Source organism: Stegodyphus dumicola, chromosome X2 (genome assembly GCF_044657685.1).
Source record: "Stegodyphus dumicola isolate Sdum_Otavi_A_Nest chromosome X2, ASM4465768v1".
Lineage (NCBI taxonomy): Eukaryota > Metazoa > Arthropoda > Arachnida > Araneae > Eresidae > Stegodyphus > Stegodyphus dumicola.
Window position 1 is genome coordinate 47,554,653 of NC_140781.1, and position 25,351 is coordinate 47,580,003.

General features: G+C 31.9%; 1 protein-coding gene across 6 annotated transcripts in view; it reads right to left on the reverse strand.

The window, feature by feature from the left end:
* LOC118200489 (sorting nexin lst-4-like) overlaps nt 1-25,351 on the reverse strand; it is a 200,062-nt gene that overhangs the window by 169,971 nt on the left and 4,740 nt on the right. For 4 of the 6 annotated variants that reach the window (XM_085809564.1, XM_085809562.1, XM_085809563.1 and 1 more), the window contains exon 3: nt 14,953-15,039. In XM_085809564.1, coding sequence (XP_085665690.1) covers nt 14,953-15,039 — 87 coding nt within the window. Of the gene's footprint in view, nt 1-14,952; nt 15,040-24,918; nt 25,129-25,351 lie in introns of all 6 variants that reach the window. The other 2 variants (XM_085809567.1, XM_085809566.1) reach the window with 1 other exon arrangement.

The window sequence follows — 25,351 nt, forward strand, 5'->3', positions numbered from 1 at the left end:
TAGATTACTTGTTGATGTTGCTAATGATTGCCTTACTGATTCTAAAACTAACTTGTTATCATATGGTAAATTGTTTGCCAATTCTGCTTGGGGCACCTCTGTACTTCTTGGTGATTTTAAATTTGATAGATTACTAGCTGGGTATATCGAACTCACTAATCCTTCTTATGTAACCAACAATAATCAGAATTCTTGTTTGTTGCCGGAATTATTCTGAGTAGCAAGACAAGAGTTCCTTATATTGCAAGGAATCATTCAGTGCTCTACAAAAGACCTTCAGCCAACCCTCTTCACATGGTCTGTGAAGCTAATAGTGATTGGCATAATGCCACCTGAATGATATAACTATCCCTGACTGGTATCCTACAGCAATTATTCAAGATTGTACGCTGATATTTTTTTGAGAAAATTTTTTTTTCAACACTCGATTTAGCTAGGGCATATTATGAAATTTCTGCTAATCCTGAGGACATCCACAAAACAGCTGTGACAACCCCATTTGGATTATTTGAGTTTCTTGAAATGCCGTTGGGCTTATGAAATGTAGGTCAGACATTCCAGAGATTTTATTCATCAAGTACTTTCTGGTGAAGATGTTTGTGTTTCCTACTTTGATGACTTATAGTTTCAGTGGATGAAAACGAGCATGAAAATCACCTTCTATTAATTTTTGACAGACTGAAGAATATGGGTTAAAACTGAATGCTGCTCATTTCTTGGTTGTTTAATTACTCCTTCTGGTATTTGGCCTCTTCCTGAAAAAACTGCAATAATTTCTCACTTCCCTAAGCCTGTAACAATGTCCGAACTAAAGAGATTTATGGCAATGTTGAGTTTTTATTGTTGATTTTTGCCTAAGGTAGCAACTACCCAAGCACTGCTTCATTCTCCCTTGAAAGATTCTAAGAAAAATGATAAACGTCCTATCCTTTGGACAGCGGAAACAACTATGGGTTTTGAAAAATGTAAAACTGATTTAGCAAATACAACAACACTTGTTTACTATGCCCCTGGTCAGTGGTTGCTATTAATGGTTGATGCTTCAGATGTGGCTATTCAGCTGTTTTGCATTTGCAATGTGATAAGCATTTTTAACCACTAACTTTGACTTGTGTCGAATAGCCTGCAAAAATCGGCTCTATGCCAGCTGCCCAAACGACGCTCATGCGATACATAATTCACCAATAAAGTGATCCGTTTCCAACGTTAGGAACCAAACCCCAAAACCCGCCTTTTTTTGGGGGGGGATCGCCATATGAAATTCCCTGACTTTTCCAGATTTTGACTAAAATATTTAAATTCCCTGACTTTTCCCTGAATTTTTTGGTCAATTTTTGAATTCCCTGACTTTTTCCGGTTTTCCAGGTAGCGTGGCAACCCTGGACATGCATGGATCTCAGTCAGGAGAAAGACGGCATTTATGGCACATATGTTTTGTTGTTGTTGCTGTTGTTAAGTATTACATTCTCCATTCCAGGAATTTGTTTTGCGTGTGTATAGAATAGAAATCTGATGGTGTGGATGTTAGATCATTCTGGATACTGGACATCCAGATTCTGGGCATTGTACTGTATTAAAAAGAAAAATGAATATAAGCAATGGACAATGAAATTATATTTACAATGACAGATGAAAAGTCATGGAATAGGACATTTAAATTTAACAGTGGTCATCACATCATTTAAACTTATGTAAAAAAATTAGGTAGCTGTCACAGCTTTTATTGGTTTTTAAATGTATTTTGAAAATTATCATAATGGCTATCTAACCAGAATAAACAGTCTGAATACAAAATGATAATTAGAGCTCAACACATGGGGTTATAGCATTTCAAAAGTTACTGAGTCTTTTAGATTCTTTACTCATCGGTGTCAAGGATCTCATACAGAGCATTACTCCCTTCAAGGTTCAGTGCAATGCGTCCCATCTCTGCTGAATGATTGTGAACAGTGACATCTGAACAGATAAATCCAAGCTGATGACACTACAGAAATCATTGTCACAGTCCATGAAGTATATACTAGAAGTGTCCCCATAAGAATCATGCATAGAAATGTCACATTGTCATGAATATGACAGCAGAAATTTAAATTAAATGAATTCTCAGTATATCATTCACTTCAGCCCCTCACTTGTGATCGCATCTACTGGACTCCCAAGCTACCAGAAGGTAGCTTGGTTCAGTGAGTCATATTTAGTTAGAATGAGTTAATGGTCAAGTCCAGGCACAATAGAAACTCCATATGACTATGGATCCAACTTATCAACAATGCTTTAAATAATATTTCAGACAGAAAAATGGTGGTAATTCCATAACAATGGGGAACACATTTACCTGGATTGAGTTCTCTGGTCAAATTCAACCAGTTCTTGAGGGAAATCACTCAGCTCAGCAACTTGGTGACTATTTACAACCCTTTATGTACTACAATTACAATGGTATTTCCAAAATGAAAATGCATTGAATCATTGGTTCTGTACTGTTCACAACTGATTTGAGAAGTGTTCTGAACAATTCCAGCACACCATTCTGATCACCCTAATCACCAGATATGAACTCTGCAACCATGAAATTATGGATGACTACTGAGACAGCATAGTTGAACATGTCTCTTGGAAACATTTGTTACTAGTTAAGTCACATGTTATTCATGGTATTCCATGTCAAGTTGCCTCATATCCTTATGCTAAAGTGCGATACACATTATAGATATCCTATGAATTCTGGCATATCAATGTATGTCTTATCAGGGAAGAATATACGGTATTTTTAGTTATAATAAATTTTATAAATAATAAAGAAAAAAAAAAAGAAAGAAATTTCAGATTTTAATATCATCCAAAAAAAAAACCTTCTTTATAAGTTCTATATATTTCATTAAGGTCAAACTTGATCAGTCTGTTCTTTTCCTCATTCCTGTTGACTATTCTTTCTTTATTATTCTATTCTCCCATATATTGAAAAATAAAATTTTTCATTGGTTGCTTCAACCACTATGAAACTTCTGATCATCTGATATTCTGAAATACCTTTTAAGTAAACTCTGGCAAACTCGAGCAGAACGACTGAATCGGAGCTCATTTATCTTATATGGTTAAATGACACTGCAGCAACTGTTTATTAGAAAAGTGATAAGGACATTAAAAGTGATTCAGCAAAAAAATCAAGCTTGAGACCAAATACCCCTTGCAGGCTAAAAAGAAGGATAAAAACAATAATTATGAACAAAGCTGCAAGTTCACTTCTATGCAGTTCCAGAATGACTGGGGTAAAATGATACAATTCCATTTAAAGAACTGAAAATATTCTGTCCTCTGATGAGATGTATTTTAAATTTGTTGTCCAATATTTATGCTTTCTTTTTTATATTACTTTTTACAATGTTTTTCTACTTCAATCATCGAAAAGGATTCTAAGGACAAATTATGAGAAATATATGAATTTCACTGCTTCCTACTGTTAGTACATCTTTATACTTCACCTTTCACACAACTGCAGTTTCCTTACAACTTATTCTTATTTTAAGGCATTCGGCTACATTTGACATCCAAATTTCGGAAAATACTACAAATAAATCTATTATTGGTGTTATTTAGCAAACTACTACTTGAAATGATAGAAACAGGTGATAAACATATTATCAAAGTATAATTTTTTGTTTTTTCTTACTTTCTGTGTTAAAAATGTGCTAAATTTCAGGATTACAAGATATGTTCCCACAAAAATATTTATCAATATTTTACTTTTGTATTTGTCACGTACAGTTTTTAAGGTATAAGTAATTAAATGGACTAAAATCTAAGAGATAAAGTAAAATGTCTACGAAATATACCTGTTTCAGGGCATGCACTAGCTATTTGAGAAATTTCTGCCTTTTCATATACAAAATTGTCTGAAAAATTTTTAGATATGTACATAAACCTAAACTTTTAAATCATTTAATTCACAACATTTTACAGAATAGTAGTGGAAATTTACATAAAACTACTATACTAATACTACTATGCTAAGTTTTCATAAAAGAAAATTTGGAAAAAACCCAATTTTTAAACAACAGGTTTAATGTAGCAAAACACAAACAAAGGTAAAGAATATGTTGCCAAGTATGAACATTACATTGCAAAACTAATCTCATTCCCAAGCACTTAGTAACAAATAAAAATGTTCGAAATCATCATTGTGAATATCCCCCAAAAGTATTCTCAAAATGTTATTCAAATGAAAAATTCTCATTTTAAAGTTATTTAGAGAACTCTATGTACACTGCGTAAAAAAAGGGGGGGACAGTTCTATATCTCCCGTTCTACTAGGCCGATTGACAAAATTCAAATTGCGTTTTTCATGTCTCAAAAGCGCAATTTACGATATACTGTATTTGATGGCATATAAGACGCACTTTTTTTCCTAAATTTGGTCTCAAAAAAGTTACCTGCGTCTTATACGCGAAGGATAGTCTTATACGTGAAGGTATTGCATTCAATAATTGTTTATTTGGCTTTTACGAAACGTGAGAACTAAAAGAAACCACGCTATTGAAACTTTTTTTCCTTGTGCGTGGCCATCTAAATAAGGGTGCGTCTTACATGCCAGTGCGTCTTATATGCTGTCAAATACGGTATATTAAATTTATATATAGCATCGTTCTAACATAGGTATTTTGACACAAAATCGGACTTCATCTGGACTAACATATCAATATTTTTCCATTTTTCGATTCTATGACTCAAATTACGCCAAACTACCAAGTTCTGTAAAAATCACACGAGTAGACATTAAAAAATTAGTTCTCAAAATTTTAGCTCCTCATTGTTAATTGGCATATATTTATTAATATCTCTTTTTTTTATTAAACTTTTTTGATTTTTTCCTTTCACATTTCGAAATTTAGGTTCATTCTAAATAAAATTGACCCATTTTTTTGTGTTTTATTTTTAAAATTTCTATTTTTAAATAATTTTTATAAATTTTTCAAAAAAGATTTTGAATTATAACCTATAAAATTTTTACCATCATCTTAAAGTAGGTGTAGTTCTAAGCATACCTGCAAAAAATAAGAGTTTTTTTTTTTTTTCCAAAATTTTCTAAGATATACACAAATTCACATATTTTAACGTTTTGAAATTCGGCATCTTTTTTTTTTTGAAGCGATAATAATGCCAAATGTGGTTTATGGATTTTTGTTACAGTTAATTGCCACAGCTATTCTTAACCTTAAATTTCAAATAAATTTTTAGGGAGAATTAATTATATGAAATTTTTCCCTCAATGATGCGTAATATTTATTAATACTATATGAAAAGCTAGTTTTTTAATTATAGATGATATTATTCAATTTGTTAACTTTTTTTCAATTTCTTTTCTTCCTTTTTTTTTTTTTTAAATATTTGTAAGAGTAAATTTTTACCTTCGCCGTGTTGTTATCGTCTGCTACTTTACTTTGACTGCATTTAAATTGAATTATCTAAAACTAAGAAAGTTCGTTTGATGTTAATTTTCACAACATTTTTCAGCAAACAAGACGTTGATAGTTTGGGTCATATCCCAGCTTTAAAAATTATACATATAAGTATAAATTTTTACATTAATCCTCTTCAAAAGAATGTTTTAAGTAGCTAGATTTCTCTTGTGTTATAGATTGTATAAAAACATAATCTTTAATATGATTTAGATTGTTTGTAGCTGATATAATAATCGGGTCATTCAGTGGTACAGAATAAACATTGTTGGGCTGTTTTATTTCCTTGTCATTTAACAAAAAATCTTTTAATTAAAATATTTATCCTTTGGACTTTGCTTTAAACTTTATTTATACTTAAAATGCCTAAAAAATGAAAAGCTGTCTTCAACTGAAATGCAGTTGATGTAATTGATATTTAAAAAAAAAGATTGACAAGAATGCAAAATTTATGGTTGCGTAACAGTCGAAAAATCTTAATTTTCTTGCAGTGAGCACTGAAAATAAATGTAGAAGGAGAGAAGAAAATTTGAGAGAAAAGTAAGCAAAAATTTGAAGGGGAATTTGGCTGTCAGAAATACCAAGGTGTTTCGAAAAGTTGGATGCTTTTGAATATACTTTCAGAATACTTCAAGGAGTTTGGGTGTTCAAAGAGAAAACACTTGGACATGTACACCAGCAAATACCATCAATTGAGCTTGTGCTAATGGAAAAGACAAAAACGATATCATTGCGGATTAAAGTGAAGAGCGACTGGTTTTCGACTATATATTTGTATAAATTTAAATTACGTTATAGAACATCATATCATCATAAACGGAGATTCCCATCCTTTCTTAGTTGAACTATTTGAATATTCAGGAATTTATCCAGTGATGTATGTGGTTGTCATCTAAAGATGTTTTCTCTTTTGATGAAACCAGTCTTCCCTTTCATCTCATGCCTTAAAATGCTTAGCCTCTAAAGACTGATATAGACTCAGACCAAGTACTGATGAAATGGATTGAATTGGATTATTAGGTTACGGCAAAGCAAGGCTATCTGCCCTAAAAGGAGGGATGCGTTCGTGAACTTTCTAAGGGAAACTAGCTGGCATACACGTTACAATGACAAAAAACATGAAAATGCCCATGCTACAAGCCCGTTCGCCGGGATTCAAACTCCGGAGTGAACTACCAGTGTTCAGAGACTTTTTTACCGCTCGGCCGTTTGTGGGTCTTTATGAAATGGAAGGTGATAACTTTATTAAAAACGAATGTCAGAAATACCAAGATATTTCGAAAAGTTGGATGCTTTTTAATATACTTGCAGAATGCCTGAAGAAAAAGAGCAAGCCATTAAGAAGAAAAAATAAATTTTTGCATAAAATTTAGTATTTTTTTTTTATTTAAAACTTTTTCATCTTATGATATTTGATTCTTGCGATTTCAAAAATAAAATATTTGACTAAAATATGAATAACATTCTAAGAAACTAAATGTAGGATGATAAAATTGGGTAGAGCAATGAGCACAATGTTAAAGCTATTTAAAGCAATATATGCAAGTCATCCTAAGTTAAAATGTCGGTTATACATCTTTCTCATTTATATATCTTTCCTGAATGGAACATTGAAAGGCGTGCTAACTGTGCTTTACTGTATTTTCTCTTTTAATATATTCAGTTTTCAGACTCATCGTAGTCTGGGACACAAAGTATTCTTCCGAAAAAAAAGAAATTCAAATAAATAAAATCAAATCCTGAAAACTTTATATTAATAAATATATTTTAAATGCTCAGTTTGAATGAATAAATAGAAAATTTGAAGAGACAATGCAACACAAACAATTAAAATAAAAGTCTAAAAATTTAAAAATTACCTAAAATAACAGCAGTGACCAAAAAAAATATATACAGAAAACTATTTGGAAAAAAATAAACAATGCACCTTATATTTAAACTACACAGTTCGAATGGGTAAACAGAAATTTTTAAAACAGTTATTCGAAAGAAACCATGCAACTTAACCAATTAAAATGAAATTCGAATAAGAAAAAAATTTTTTAAATAATAACATAAAAATATAATATAAAGAACATTATTTGAAAGAAAGAATGTTGTGATTTTTCCCCCCCTCACAAGAAAGGAAAATAGGTTGCCATATATTAAGAAGTTCGCCAAGTGAACTATTTTTGGCGCAATATGGAAAAATACTACCAACATAAATTTGTGAATTTCTCTGTAAATTTTGCACCAAATTTTACAAAATTTCATATTTGAGCATAATTTGAGTCATAGAATCGAAATATGAACAAAAATTGGTACATTATTTCAGAAAAAGTCAGATTTCGTGTCAAAATAACTATGTTAGAATAGAGCTATATATAAATCTAATATATATTGCGCTTTCGAGACATGAAGAATGCAATTTGAATTTCGTTAATCAGCCCAGTAGAACAGGAGATATAGAACTGTCCCCCCCTTTTTTTTGCGCAGTGTACCTTAACTTCCTGTTTCTTAAACAGAAACATCTAGCAAAGAACAAGCACAGCCATAATTCTAACTACCAGAAAGACAAAATAAAAGCTTAATAAATAAGTTTTAAAATGAAAACTTTTTGTAATGAAAACTTTGTGAAAAATTTCAACAAAATTCATACGAATTCAGTCGGATACCTTAACATATCTGTACTGTTTTTATATTTATATATTTTTATCAATTGCCAAGTAGGCTCTAGATGAGAGAAATTAACTAAGTACTTTGTTTTCTGCTATCAAAGCAAGCTTATATGCAACAAATAAATTAATACCTTCCAGGATGTTTATATAAATGTACAGTCAAAAGTCTTTAATTTGGACGTAAATAATCTGGACCTCAAAGCTGCAAACTTCATGTGCATAATACCTTTACACATGTGCATAATACGTTTATGCATGCGCGTTTAATGTATAACAGAGGGTATAAGCTAAGCTAAAATTATCTAATTATCTATTTCAGTTAATGTTGCAGATTACGTTGTTCCTTAATCTTCTTCTAATTGGATCCGGCTTATTATTTTTTGCAAACTGTTAGAGCAATTTTATAAAAGTAAGCTTGAACTTTCGATTATGTCAAAAAGAGTTTCCGATTCTGGAGCTGCCAAAGGATCTACAAAGCGAAAGCATGTTTCGATATCCATCAAACAAAAAGTGGAATTGCTGCAAAAAAAATGGATAAAGGAATATCCTTTGTTTCTCTAACCATTTCGAAATCTGTTTATCAATTTCACGCTGCTCTGCGGGGGGAGAAACATCGCGGCGCGTAATGAACTGGAAGTTGGTCTGTACGCACTATCCTCATCTTCAGGGCAGATGTTTTTATTTTATTCGGCTTACTAAATATAGTATTTCATCTCGATGTTCTCCGTCTTTGATATGATTTAAATCAAATTCCTCGTCATTATAAATATCACGAATACACGTCAAATAGTTTTCTGGTTGCAATTTTCTAATTTCGACTATGCGTAATGTATGCTTTAGGCATGCAAGCGTTGAAAGAAATGTTTAATAAAGTAAACAAATAAATATTAAGCTTTTTTTTTTTTTGTAAATTTTGATACCCTTTAGATCATAATTGCTCTTTATTTCATAAATTACGGTTTCATATTTTTAATTTTATAATTTCTGCATGCCATCTTACCAGATTTAAACTGACGATCTATAATCCGGAAAAACCGATAATCCGGAATCACAGAAGTCCCAATGAGTCCGGATTAAAGACTTTTGACTGTATAATGATTTAAATTTTGACGCAAATGCACAGTAACAGTCATTAAGGCCAGTTAAACATTTCTTTTATTCCAGATTTATAGAGCCACACATAACTTAGCACATTAAGTGAAATTGTTCTTGAAGAACTTGTTTTACATGCTTTAGATGTAGCTGTAAGAAGAGCAGTAGACAGAAGTCCAGCTAGCAAGTGAAGCAGAGAGTGATTGTTACAAATCCAAGATGAAATATTGGTTCAAAATGATTTGGTTTTGGTTTAACTTTAATTAGCTATTTAATATCTTTTTAAAACTATTATTGGTTAAAAGTCTTATGTAAGTATCTGCATTATGAGCACCTTGCAAGAATTACACAACAATGCTTTATTTTGAAGTGATAAAGTTTACAGAGGTTTGGACAGAAAGGGGAAGTACCAACTTAAAATAGAGAGTAAAGAGTCTATTGGAAATTAAAGTTAGAATTTTGGTTTACGTACTTTTTATTTTACTTATATATCAGTGTCTACTGCTTCCTGCAAATAGTTTTTTCCCCCCTCTTTCAAATAGCAGATCGATATTTTGGGGATAAGTTGTTTAGTTTGCTAAGTTAACAATGACAAAACATATAAAAGTTATCTGCCCTTTAGCAAATATGCTAGAAAACATAAATAAATAACTAGAATTAAAATAAACCAAAGACAGAAATTTGGGAGTAAAATTCTCACTTTTAGAATGTAATGCTAGTATAACATGAATATTTGCAGCACAAGTAAACAAGAAGAGTTTAATTACCTTTCTAAAAGTTTCTCAATACCAAAACAAATTGTTAAATAAAGCAATTAAGATTATTTAGTATACCACTTACATTCTTTCACATAAGTTTCTTTTCTTTAGAGAACAGCAGTAAAATTTTGTTACTTGTTTTTGCTACTAGTGGAGTCTTTTTAATATTCATAAATGCAATATTTCTATTCTGATGCTGAATTTTAACAGTTTTGTTTGAGGTATTCCTCAAGCATAAAAACTTGTTTCAGCACAGTTGTAGAATATTTAAACAATGTGTGAATTATAATAAAAATGTTAAAAATCAATTATTGGATTCAAAATTATTATTATTATTATAGGCCAAAGTCCAAGATCCAGACTCATCGAGACTTCGGCAATTCTGGATTTGAGATTTTTTCTGACATTAGATCATCAGCAAATCTAGTAAGATAACATGTAGAAATTATAAAATAAAAAATATGGGAATCAGAATTCAGGAGAAAAACAAATATTTATTTGTTTCCTTTATTAAATATTTCTTTCGGTGTAAGTTGCTTTGTTTTTTTTTTTGACTAATACTTTCTCTTTAATTCTACAGACAGACATAATTTCTTCTTCAGTTACAAAGTTCCACTGTTCACATCCTGTAACTGACATTTTAAGAATTCCCACTTAACTGTTAATTGAAATTTTTTCATTTTCAGCAACTTCTCTGTCACTTTCTTCACTATTGGTAGCATTATTTTCTGGATTTAGAACCCTACTACAGATTTCCCAGTCCATTAGTTGATTGATGATTGGGGAGTTGTCATCACGATGAAAAACTTTTGTTATAGCTTCTTCATTCATTATCACTTCTCCACATTTCTTCACAAATTCCTTTAATTAGAAAATTTTGCTTTTAGTTTATAATATTTTTAAAACTTCAAATTTGTAGCTATCATCATAAAATTCAGCTAGCTTACACTATTGGCAAAATAGCATGAAATTGCCAACTAAAGACATAATTTTTGTCTCGCTTCTGTCACACACTGACGAAGTTAATGCCTGAATCAGAGCTTAAATTGCGCTGCCACTCACCACAGCCTGGCTCTGCTACTTCTCAATTTTTTAGATAGATCTCAAATCAATTCAGAAAGCACACTGAAGCTCTTATATGAGAGGGCTCTCGAATTTCTTTTATGTATCTGAACCACAATTTTAGGAGGAAATTCTTTGAATCTAGAAAATTTTATTTTAATAAGCCTATCTTAAAACTCAATGCTAACTGAAAGTATCTCTGTTTTTCTCTGGGGGGAAAAAAGCCCTTTCAGATCAAGTTGAGAGAACAGAAATTGATACAGCATTATTTATCATGTGTCTCACGATTTATGATTTGAATTTATTATATAACCATGTATTTATTATATTGGTTTTTACTATGTATTATAATGTAAAATCATGTATTTAGTAGAATGCTAGTTTAAATAGAAAATATTTTTACATGAGCTATGAAAAATGCTGCAGTAACCCACTGGTAGCTCACAATCAAAATTCTGACAGCCATTTTTCTATGTAACTCAGCACAGCCGGTATGGAAAATGTTAAAATGTTTTATTATACATATTAAAATACAAATTTATAAAGTATTAAATTTATAAAGTATTAAATTTATAAAGTTGATAAAGAAGTATCAAATCACTCAGGGGATAAAGAAGCAATCTGATAATAATTGAGAAGATGAATTTGAATCTGATTCGATATTTAATATGAAACTAAATTTCAGTTAATTTGTCATATTTTTGATTGGGTTGGGTTTTAATTAATTGCAGGGCAAATGAAAAATAAAAGCCTAGTAGAAGGGCTTTCTTCATGGAAATTTCTCTACTAGAAATTAACTCATGTTTGCATTATGTATGTGAAAAATTCTGAGTAGCGAGTTCTTTCATGAAACTATGCTATTTTTTCAAAAGCAATGGTTTTAGAGATACTGTTGCTTAGCTTGAGAAATGGAAAGAAATTCTTAGCATCCCAATTCATTATTGAAGGTTTTAAACAAACTCATAGTATTTGCTTAGTAAAAAGACTTTTTTGCATGATTAAATTGCATAATTAAAAAAAATTACATTGCATTAGTTAAATACTTCATTCCCTCCCAATAAGTATCTAAAATAATCATTCCTGAAATGTTACTCTGCATTAATTGTGTTTGACATTAAAAAGAGAGAAGATGCAAATGAAAAATAAATAATTTCTTGTTCTTCAATAAAAAGCATTGTTTTATGTACGTGGAAGTTTAATTTATGAAAATGATCATGTTATTACATTTAATTATCTTACACAGTACATACGTTTGTTGTTACTGTTTACGATTTAAAACAGAGAATATGAAAATAAATACCTAAAGAGGATTTAAAAGTGGATTAAAAAAGGATGAAGCTAAGGAAGAAATTTTATTTTAATAATCATGAATCAAAACTCGCATAAAAATAGCTCACTAATAATTGTAGATAGAAACATAAGCTGGTGATATGAAAGTAGAGGTGGGAGTTAGCAGATTAAAGAGATAAAGAATGAAAGGACAGACAGAGATAAACTCCCATCTTGTCCTCTCTGGGGAGTGCACCAGTAGCCGAGCAAAAATTTTGCAGATCACTAATAGTTTGACCTGGATTTGACTCCATGTGATCTTTGTGGTTTTTCCAATATGTAATGTGTTTATGAGCCTGTTCTCCTTACAAGGTCTTCCATGAAGGCATCCCTTTCCTTAGATATCCCTAGAATGCTTTTCCATAGTCAAATAAACCAAAATTGTCTTGCTTTTTCCCATCTGGTATGTGATACTGAGATTAAGAGGAGAATGGGGAAAATGGTGAAAAGACACTTCTCTAAAAGTGACAAGGGAGAACGAAAATTAGGCAAAACATCACTTTGAATGAAAGGATAAAACAACATATTCTCCTCCAAATTTTGCTACTATTACTAGAATTCTTTCTATTCTTATAGTGAAGTTTGAACCATTTTATTTTTTTCAAGCCTTTTTTTTTCTGATTTTTTTTATAAAATTAGGCTTAGCGATGCAAAACCTCCGTCCTGTACGGTGACTGCCTTTGATTCTCTTCCGTCCCGCACGAGCGTCTTAAACAAAGGTGCGCCGTCGCGAAAAGGTTAAGGCTCCTCCAAGGCCAGCTCTAGACATTCCATAGCACAGTACACTTTCTGTAAATATGAAATTCTACTGCCAAGCACCTTCTGAAATTATAAAAAATTTTCCACTCCTACATTTTGCAATCTAGTGTCTTCCCCAAATTATAATGATTTTGCCTTTCCTTGCTTTTTATTGCTTGATGCTTTTCTAAATTCCAGAAATGTTCCCTCCCTTACATTTTGCTACACCAGCTCTAAGTCCTGGGAACAAATCATTTATTCTCAATTTAAACAGCATTGAATGTAATCTTTTGGCCTATGAGTATCATTAACATAATATATTTTTTGCATAAGGAAAGAAATTTCTGTTAAATCTCTTCTCGTCAACACACTCAACACTTCGGAATTATCTAATTATCACCAAGTGTAATGTCAACATAAAAGATTACCACGTTCTTTACTAATATAAAATATTTAAAAAAAAGAAGAAGAAATAAGAAAAAATTTTTACACATGGCTGCATGAGTCATTAATTACACATGGCTATAGTGTGTGGATGGTCCTGCAGTGATCAAAGCAAAAAATAAATGAAGAAATAAAATCTGAAAGGTTTCAGATTTTATATTACGCCCACAGCACAGGTTTTTTTCTAACGTTTTGTGTGTTACCTTTATTTATTAAATATCATGTTCTTCGCACTTAAACCATTAAATTCAAGTCAACAACAATATCGCAAAATAATTTAAAAATGAGCTAGGTATTGTTGTTTTATCACAATGAAAAAAATATATACATTTATGCAAATTCTTCATCATATAATTTCTTTAAATATAATACAGGGCTCTAATATTTGGCGGCAACAATTTGAAAGGTGAACAGACATTTATAGTGAACCAATACAAAATGCCAAAATGAAATTAATAGCCCTAAATTGGGCTAATAATGATTCGCTAAGTTGGCATCGGTGCCAAAGTTAAATTAAGAATTAGGACCTTCCACATGTTTTATTATGAATATATCAAATGCACAAGCATAAAGCATAAAAAGCACTATAGCGGGGTGGAGGGAGGTTATTGGTGATGCAGATAGCTCTTTCCAGATACTGGACTTTGTGCTGTATAATATAAATTTACAAAATGCTTTACCAAAAGTTTAAAGAAAAACAGATAATTATTTTTATGTCATATGCATTTCTACCCCTGAATGCATATTGGTAAAAACACTAATTAATGTCAAACATTTGCATAGCTTATTTATATTAATTAATCAGTTATTTTAAGTTGTGAATCTGAACTGTCACTTCACCCTTCCTGTTTTCCTGCTAGACTGCAAATTAGCTCACATGTATTTAAGGGAGGATTCGAGACTATTATTTTAGACAGAGCATATTCTGCCTGCTGAAAACAACATTACTAGTTGTTATTCTAAGATATGTGTTCCAGTCTTTGGCATTGCTTTATTCTTGCCAATAGTGCTATCATGCCAGTGTAAGCTTAAGAGCCAACTTATGTGTTTAATTCCTCTGCATAGCTCCTAGATATTTGGATTTAGTTTTAATTTAAAATTCCACCTTGAATTCATGGCTTAAATGCTGGCTGATTTGAAACTACCTGGTGTGCCTTCTGTTGAATTTACTTAGTTTTAAACAAAAGGGTCTTTTACACCCTTCTTCTGTTTCTGATTCATATTAAACATAGCGATAAGTCATTTACAGTCTAGTAAGGATTTTTCACAAGTTAAAACTAATAAAAGGCATATTCTCTAGACATGGGGAAAAAAAAATTCAAAAGGAAAATATCAATGATATTTTATGGCTGTAAAACAAACATTTTTAGGAAGACAAATAAAACCTTAATGAAACAGTAATTTCTGTTACATTACCTGTCTTGTAACGGTTACAATTTCACCTGTCCAAATGCTCAACTCTCCAGAATCAGGCTGGGCTTCAAAATCATATAAAACTTTGGCCTTTAATAAAAAAGCAAAATTCAATTTAATACAATAAAAAGTAAAGATGTAAATAATTACATATATAAGTACAATAAAAGTAAAATTCTCATAGTGACAACCTCCAAGCCTTTTTTTCTGAAAGCATAATTAAATAGCAAGACTGACCATCACAAAATCATGGTGATTACGATGGCTATCTCCACGAAACACTCAAAAGCATCTAGAATTATGAGTTATTAAATCAGAACGATTTCACCGTATTTTGATATTGACATACTTTTAAGAAATGAAATAATAGACAGTATAAAATATATACAGAAAAATTAAATAATAAACCTGCAAAAACTTCTACAGTTTTTACTAGAGACAGTTATTAGGTTAGGTTATTTGAATATGGCAAAGCACATGAGGTCTATCTGCCTAAGAGAAGGGATGCCAATATGGATGACTTTCTAAGAAAAAGTGGCTCATATTCATATAAAACACACATGGAAAATCACAAAACATAACCATGCTGCCAGCCTATTGCTTGGATTTAAATCTAGGTTGAACTACCTACATTCGGCTGTTTTAACTATTTGGCCACTAGTGGGGTGACATTAGAGACATATTTTACATTTTTCCAAACAGTTATATCCACCATTTTCCACAGGTAAAATATTCATCAGCAGTGAAATATTTAGCATTTTGGAAAATTTTCTGCAACTGATAATAATTTTTCACAATACTTAGCACTAAAGACTTAAATTAGCACTTGCAGACAGTCCAGCAGCTAAATTTAGAATGGCACTGAATGTTAGCAGCTGAAGTTTGGATGGAGTTTTCTTGGTATACAAAAGAACATTTAAAGAAAGCTGCCAAAATTAAACATCTGTTGAATGGCTGGTCATAGACACAATGCTCATTTTCTAGAAATCAATCAGATAAGGTACCCTTCAAAGCTTACAACATTTACTGGAATGATTTTAGTCAATTGATAACTCGTAGCTAAAATATACAAAGCATAAATTTTTATTTAGATAGTGAAAAAAGTTAGCAAGGAAGTTTTTTATAGTAGCCAAAATCTTCAAAACAAATCCGCCCTTATATGGTTAAAATTATGCAAAATATAAAGTTTTAAGGAACCCCATGCAAATACTGTTAGAGGCCTGGTGACACAGCGACTAATGCATTGCACAGCTGCACCACCGGGCTGGGCAAAGTTAAACACTGGGGAGGGGGGAAGGTTCTGCAACAAGTTGACCACTTGCCCCGGGCATATGCTGATGCATTCCGGGACCCAAGGTCAAGAAACCAGATTTCAGGGCAACTGCAGGCTGTGGCCCACTAGGGCTGTTGCACCACTGAGTTTATGCAAATACTGTTAAAAACAGCTATACAGCTATATACATTAAATTTTTTAATGCAAATTTTTAAAAGATATGTCTTTATATTAAGAAAACAGAAATTTTGAAGTGCTGATTTCAAATTAACATTTGAATTAAAAACATTATAGCTAATTAAATTTAATTATATGTGGTCCCTAATAAAACAAGTGAACGATAACTTTTTTCAGAGCTAATTTTACATATTAAGAACTGGTTTTTCTTTCCAACAAAAATTTTTAGCAGGACAAAGAAAAATGACCACTTGGAACTTGCTTTGCAAAGAGACCATATGAAAATTAAAATTTTGTATATTAAATGATGCCATATAACTAGAACTGTGCAATATGAAAGACCTTTATTTACTGATACCTTTCTTTAACTAGCATATGTAGGTTTATGACTAAGTCATGTTATCTTTTTAAACATCACGCATATGTACAGGTATTAAACTGAAGTGAACAAAATTCCTTTAGAAAGTACTCATTGAATTAATCCTAAGGTAGACAAAGCTTTGAGTTCTTTATCTTAATGATAGCTTCCTTCCTAAGTACTTGCTGACAATCCATATTCTTTTTTATTTTAAATCTGTACATCATTATACTTTTAATTATTTTCAGGTTTAAATTATATGCTACTTTTGCCAATTTTATACTGTTTATTAATTTGTTTAGCTTTCTTACTTATTTATTACTTGCACTTGTTTTGTTTAGTTTTTTACATTATGTGCATACTTCTTTTCTAACAGCCCTTTTCATAAAAACTGCAACAAAATTAAATGATGTAAAGAATCTAAAGTTCATGTAAAGAATCAAAAATGTCTCAACACTTTAAACAAGTTTCTTCAGTTTTAATGTAACAGATGCATGCATATAACAAATTACACTGAAATTTGCTTACTTAAGCTAAAATGAAGAATCTAATACTGTAAGCTTCCTTCACCCAGGACCAGTTTGACAACTGAAGGGCTTGCAGGAAGAAGGGCCCAGCTCCACCTCTGTAGATTTGTGTTCATGGGTCTTTTTTGTTAAACAAATCATTCTTTTCATTGGAGTAGCCTTAAAAAATAATTTTTACTACTACTTGCACTTCTAAGGAGGACAAACATTTAGAACGTATGTTAAAAAAAAATTTAATAAATTTTCCGAAAATTTAAAAATCTGGAGCTGGACCCTTCTTGCCTTTCAATTATAAAAATATGAAAACAAAAAATAAAAAAAGGTTAAGATTTTTAAAAGAAAAAATATTAAACCTATGTTAAAAAACTTTTAATGAGAGAACATGAAAATATTAAAATACATAATCAGTAATATACTGTTAGTAGCCGCAAAACTAACACAAGAAAAACTCAAACAAAAGAAATTCAGAATACAAAAACAAAACAATAAATATTACATAATTGTTTTCAAAATATGCATAAAGCTGCAGAAATGTAGAGCAATTAATAAATATTTAAATTTCCTTAATTATGCGAAAAGGAAGTATTTAATAAAGTGGGCTTCTTTCGCCTACATCTAATATGACAACTATAAAAACATGTGAACACAAAAATAAACTCAGTTAAGGTTTTTAAAGGAAAAATTCAAAGCCTGAGGCTGAAAATTTTTCAATGAGGAAAAAGTATTAAATGACTCGAACAAATCAGGGTATTCAACTGGTAATACAGTACTGGAAGCTGTTGAACAAAATCTAGAAAAAATGAAAACAAAAGGGCAGTTTTCAGAGCAATATTACCAGTTTTATTGATTTTCTCTTATTAAAAGTTTTCAGACCCAGGTACTAAGTCTTTCCTTGAGAAACATCTACTGGTTTTATTTTTGCATTATACAATTTCATAACCATTAAACTAGCTGTAAGTAAGAGAACTCGCATTACTACATACATATGCATTTTACTTCAATAAGCAAACTTAAATCTTTATGAACTACTTAACATTACTGCGGCTTAATGTATATTTTAAAGTCAGTTCTCAGTATATTTTAAAATCAGTTTTTAGTCCTGCTTTATATTTTTCTATTTTACTTAGGTCTTGCTCACAACTAATATGAAACATATCTACTTTTATTAGTGAACATATTTACACACATTTGAAATCATAATTTACTGCCCTCTCCTCAAAATTAAAAATGATATACAGTACAAAGTCTGTAATCCAGACTCATTGGGACTTCGGCGATTCCAGATTATAGATCATCAATTTAAATCTGGTAAGATGGCACACAGAAATTATACTATTAGAAATATGAAACCGCAATTTATGAAATAAAAAGCAATTCTAATCTAAAGGGTATTAAATTTTACAAAAAAAAAAAAAAAAAAAAAGCTTAATATTTATTTGTTTACTTCATTAAACATTTCTTTCAACGTGCGCATGTGCGCGTAATGTATGCGCATTCTCTATGCGCATGCGTAAAGTTTGTGGCTTTGAGGTCCGGATTACAGACTTTGTACTGTATTATTTAAGAATCATAACTGAGTCTGCTTTTTGTTATTTATAATTGTATATAGATTATAATTTAAGTGTACATCAGCCGAAAATTTAAAACTTCAGAACTGTTACAATGAAGACAGTGTACCTATAAGTAATGCAAATTATGGTTTAATTTGCCACATTTTTACAGTATGAGAATTTTTATGGCAAATTCAAACTACAGTCTGAGTCATCATTTTAGGAGGATGGTTGCTAGAGGATATCTTGCTTTATCTTCAGAACTCTCAGATGCAAAAAAGGGTGGAAGGAATTCTTTCACTAAAGCATCAATTAATCGTGTTCCTACTGTTATCAGAACATCTGGTAATCATTATATTGAACGGACCGAAAATGGTAAACAAAGAAAATGCGCAGTGTGCAAGACAAATGCAAGAAACCAATGTGGAAAATGTAATGTTGGATTACACGTAGACTTTTTTGAACGCTGGCATTAAAAGTAGATAGTATCAGCCATGATCAACATTTGGGGATCAGACTTAAATTTAAAATTTCTGAAAAAATATTGACGCATTTATGAGAAAAACATGTTTTTCTTGCTGGAAACTCTTGTCAGACTGGAATAAAATGCTGGAAACTCTTGTAAGACAGTACTAATATTAACAGATCCGTGGTTTTCTAGTATAATAAATATTTGCTTTTGTTTTCTAGTTTCTATTTGTTTTGTTTCATTCTTGTTTTTCTGTTTTTGTTTTCTAGTATTAACAATATTTGTTTGCTCCTGGAGATACACACTTATCATGCTTTTCCTCAAGCTTTGTTTTTTATTTTCCAAGTTCACAGACAACATCACTTGTACACTCACTATTTCACTTTCCATAATTAAGACTGTTTTGCACTTTTAATTTCAGATGCCCTTGCATAAACCACTAATTCGTTTCACATAAGTCATTATCTAAAAACTATTTTATCATCCCAGGACAGTGTTCTTGCAAAATAAAATAAGACTGCAGTCCTTCATGGATTTCAAGTTTTCGGTCAATAGCTGGAACTAGAGAAACTAAATGGATGTTGCCATGTTGAAGCACCTTTTTATTCATCTACATCTATAAATTCACAGATCTCTTTTAGTTTTATGATTTGAAAATGGAAATATTTATAAATGTTTACCACTACAGCTTTTATTTCAATAGGTAGAACATCAACTGCAATTTGAAAGCAGTTGCATATGATATGAGCATGGAAACCAATGCCAACAACATTTCTTCTTAGTTCATACTTCAATCAACTGTAAACGGGTCTGTGTCATTTAGCCGACAAGACACTTACCAGACAGGACACTTAGCTGACACAGACATTTAGCCAACAAGGACACTTAGCTGACAGGACAGTTAGCTGATTGGGCATATAGCCGACACAGAGAGTTAGCTGTCAGGACACTTAGCTATGGGATGTTTAACTGTCAAGACATTTAGTCAAAAAGGCATTAAGCCGACAGTGACGTTTAGCTAATTATTTAAACTTACTATCAACTACATAATTTCTCGACTTCTCCATTTAAATTTAAGTCATTTTTTTTTCACCTATCAGTAAAATTAATTTTTCGATTCTTAAAAATCTCATATGTGCTTTTAATTCTTGTGCAATTTAGCACAGTTTGATATATATCATGCATTTTGGTGTATACCGGTCAAACTGAAAAAGCATTGAAATTTCTCGTCGGAACACGAATTAATTTTCGAAAGGAAAATATAATCCTTTTATTAGCTAAGTACGACGGTAACTTAGTTACATTTTAATATGGGATATGCAAAAATTGTCTGTAAAGCTTCTTTGTGTAATCAGCTGGGTTCCTTTGAACACTTTCACATCATTAATAATTTTTCTTGTTTACTTAATGATATTAATTTTCCAATATTGCTCTTCCTAATACTTTCGAATTTCTAATACCTTTACATTTCATTACTATTTTACTCAACACATCATGCTACATTCCTTCTGTTATAAAATTGTTTTGCTCCTCCCACTACTGAAATTTCTTTTCCCCATCATGAAAAATCTGAATAATATAATAAAAATTGTAGTTTTTCTTGAATTATACTTTTTATAGAAACATTGGTGGTGAAGGGTTAGTTTAGCAAATGTATTTTTTTGTTATAAAAAAACAATTAAAAAAGAGAATTATTAACACAAGCAAAGCTTTAAATTATTTGTGACCTCTGTAATAGGCAGTTCATGCCACCATTCTTGAGATAAAAATAAACAACTCATATATTGTCATGGTAACTGACCTTATTTTGGTCACCATTGCATCGTTTCAGTCTTTCGGAATCCAGCTTTTACCGCTATGCCATATAATCATGTGACGGTTACAGATGTATTTCAACAGAACTAATAATGTCGCACTAGTGTGATATATCACTTATAATTGGTATTGGACCTCTCTTTGTAAACATTTTTACTTAACACTTTTCACCATATTCAGACAGCTAATAGAAGGCTTAATAGAAGGTGTAGGACAACGAACTCTAGTAACAACTGTTATTTCTAAAAGTAGAGTTCACTAAAGTAGATTCAATAGGTTTCACCTACTAACAGACTTCCTTGCATGCACTAATGCCTTATTCTACTTAATGTTATGCTATTTACGGTATCAGAACTTCATTAACACTTATTACACTTGAATACGGCTCGGGCACAGAAACCCACACTTAATGGCTTTCGGCACTAGGCGCTAATTAACTAACTAATGCCTCATTCAGCTATTTTTAAGCTAAATGTAAGCAAGTCTGCATCACTTTATACAATTAAAAGGCCTTGCATAATTATGTAACATTTTATTGATCACTCCTCTCGCTTAAAATACTTACTTATGTTAATATTTATAGCACTAAACTGTTGCATAATGTTTAATTTAGAAGTAAAATATTCTTTAAGGTTTTGTTTTATTCAGAACTGAATACATTTCCACAAAACCTACATTTTTCTCTCTTCACATATTGAAAACATTGCTCACATGCAACTCCACACTTATTTTCTAACCGCACCTACTAAATGATTTGGATTGTGTTGGGGTTGCACGAAATGATCTATCTTCCCTAGATATAAATATATATACAGTCAAAAGTCGTTAATCCGGACTCGTGGGAATTCGGCGATTCTGGATTATCGATTTTTCCGGATTATAGATCATCAGTTTAAATATGGTAAGATGGCATGCAGAAATTATAAAATTAAAAATATTAAACCGTAATTTATGAAATAAAGAACAATTATGATCTAAAGGGTATCAAAATTTACAAAAAAAAAAAGCTTAATATTTATTTGTTTACTTTATTAAACATTTCTTTCAATGTAAGTTGTTTAAGTTGCTTCGTTTTATGTGATAATACTTTCTCTTTACTTTACCAGAAGCGAATTATAATGACGAGGAATTTGATTTAAATCATATCAAAGACAGAGTACATAGAGATGAAATACTACATTTAGTAAGGAATTATAAGCCAAATAAAATAAAAACATCTGCCCTGAAGATAAGGATAGTGCTGACAGATTACCTTTCAATTCATTTCGCGCCGCAGCATTTCGTGTTTTCCCCAACGGGCCGCAGAGCAGCATGAAATTGATAAACAGATTTCGGAATGGTTAGAGAAACGAAGGACATGCCTTTATCCATTTTTTGCAGCAATTCCACTTTTGTTTAATGGACTTCTAAACATACTTTCGCTTTGTAGATCCTTTACATATTAGTAAATATATATCGGAAATTCTATTTGACATAATCGAAAGTTCAAGCTTACTTTTATAAAATTGCTCTAACAGTCTGCAAAAAATAATAAGCCGGATCCAATTCAAAGATTAAGGAACAACGCAATCTGCAACATTAACTGAATTAGATAATTTTAGCTTAGCTTATACTGTCCGTTATACATTAAACACGGAAGCGTAAACATATTACGCAGCCGTAAAAGTCAACGCGACGCATGCGCAGAAAGTTTGTAGCTTCGAAGTCCGGATTATGGGTGTCTGAATTAACGACTTTTGACTGTATACTATACAATCAATTTTCTTTCCTAAATAAAAATTATGCAATAATTCAGCTCTCTCAGTATTAACTCTTGAAGTTGTATCATAATGGCCAAAGTTGATAGGTAAAAATGAGTATGCCCAATTCCGACACTTTAATAGAAATGCTTATTTTTATCTTAAGAATGGTAAAATGAACTGCCTGGTGATGATGTGGTGACAATGATTTTTAAGCATCTCTTGTCAGCAGTAGCGTAGCTAGGGTGGGGCAAGGGGTAGGTAGGTGATGGAAGACGGGGATGCCTGGTGGCTACCAGAGATAAACAGGCATGTGTACCTCACGGTGGGGCAAGGGCGGGGACATTTGTCCCCAAGCGCAGCATCCAAGGGACGCCAAATTGATGAACGAAATTTTTTAATGAAATGTTTTCCATTCTTGGCACACAGAAAGGGGCGCAAATTCTTCAGTTGTCCTCGGGCGCTGGAAACTCTACTTATGTCCCTGCTTGTCAGTCACCATAATCTTGAAAATTCTATTTTTTTAATAACAAAATAAAATAAATAGAGTTGCTAATCTAACACCCCACCACCAATATTTCCTTTAAAATCATAATTCAAGAATAATAGTGAAATTTACTTCAGTATTCAGATTTGGAAAATTCTTCTCATTTTCTAGCAATGCATTTATAAAAAGGTATAGCCTAAAAAAAGTGATTTTCATTGGAAGAGATTAGTTATATATTAAGTAAAAAACTTCACTCTATTTCTGTTAGGTCCAGCAGCAGCCAAGCGGTAAAGTCGCTGAGCACTGGTAGTTCTGTTCGAATTTCGAATCTCGCGAACAGACTGGCTACATGGGTGTTTTCATGGTTTTCCCCATGTTTAACCTGTATACGAGCCAGTTTTCCTTAGAAATCCTCCATGAAGGTATCCCTCCCCTTAAGCAAACAGCCCTCTTGCTTTGCTGTAATTACATAAACTAAACGAAACCAAACCTACTTCTGTTAGGTGGCCGCAGGCCACGAGGCACGAATCCCTCGGCCGGAGCCCTATCCCAGATTAATAAATATATAATGCCTAATGTGTAAAAAGCATTCTGAGGGTGCAAATAGCATTTCAGAAAAAGAAAAAAAATAGTTTTAGTGTGGCGAGGAGTAGGATGAATCACTCTATTTCCTGACAAGGAAAGGAAATTTCATTAGTGTAAGGAACGAAATGAATTGATATGGGAACGAATGTAGCATGATGTGTTGAGCAAAGTAGTAATGAAGTGTGAAAGTATTAGAAATCTGAAAGCATTGGGAAGAGAGAAACTCATTGTTGGCTTAACGTCCTGTCAGTTAACTGTCCATGTCGGCAAAATGTTCTGTTGGCTAAGCGTCCTGTCGGCTAAGTGTCCCTGTCAGCTAACGTCCTTATTGGCTAATGTCCTTATTGGCTAAGTGTCCCCGTTGGCTAATGGTCGGTTAAGTGGTTGTTGGCTAAGTGACTGCGACTGACTGTAAACACTGTTCCTTTGCGTTTAACACTCCCAAAATTAGTATCGCAATTATCTCCATAAAATCCAATATATTCTTCTTTCCTGTATAATGAAATTTTATAACTGCCATTAAAGGGTCTGTCAGTACTTTTGCAGTTTCACCAGTTATTGACTGAAAGTCTAAAAATTTAACTTTTATGCCACAACGTGGTATAAAATATCATGCAACAACTTACACAATTTTATTTCCTTTCCTGTTAGAAGAACCTATTGTGTACTGAATTTTTATAATTGCCATTAAAGGATGCGCTGGTATTTTTTCAGTTTCACCAGTAATTAACTGAAAGTCTCAAAGTTTAACTTTTATGCACAATCTGATACAAAATATCACACAACTGGCACAGTTTTATTTCCTTTCCTGTGAGAAGAATCTATTGATACAGTTGTTGAGACATTAGGTATTTTTTAAAAGCAGGAGAGGTGAAAAATTAGCAATGCCCTTGCAAGGACTCGGACCTCTCGAATACGTGCCGAGTGTGCTGACCGCTACACCATAAAGGCATGCTAAGAGAGTGGGAGAAATATCTTATATACTCCACCTTTGAAAGGGCGACTGGGGATTAGGGGACCCAATCACCAAATCCTGATGGTGGAGAATCATCATCCATCACCTTTTTAGTTTGGGCGCCGCTGTAGACACATTACATTATTTCAAAGCAGGAGATGAGAAACATGAGCAATGCCCTCGCCGGGATTCGAACCTCTTGAATATGCGCTGAGCGTGCTGACCACTACACCACGAAGATATGCTAAGAAGGCACAAGAAATACTTTATACAGTCACAAAATTTGTTTTATTTAAATTTTCAATGGCAGTTTTACATTTTCTTCCGGCTTCAAAATCAATTTAGATTAACACTCTTGAAACCTTAGATTTTGAATTGCAACATGAAATGCAAATATTGCTAACAAGAACTGTCATTTAAATCAATACCTTTAAAATTTCATAATATATTTGAGAAAGTTCCTATCA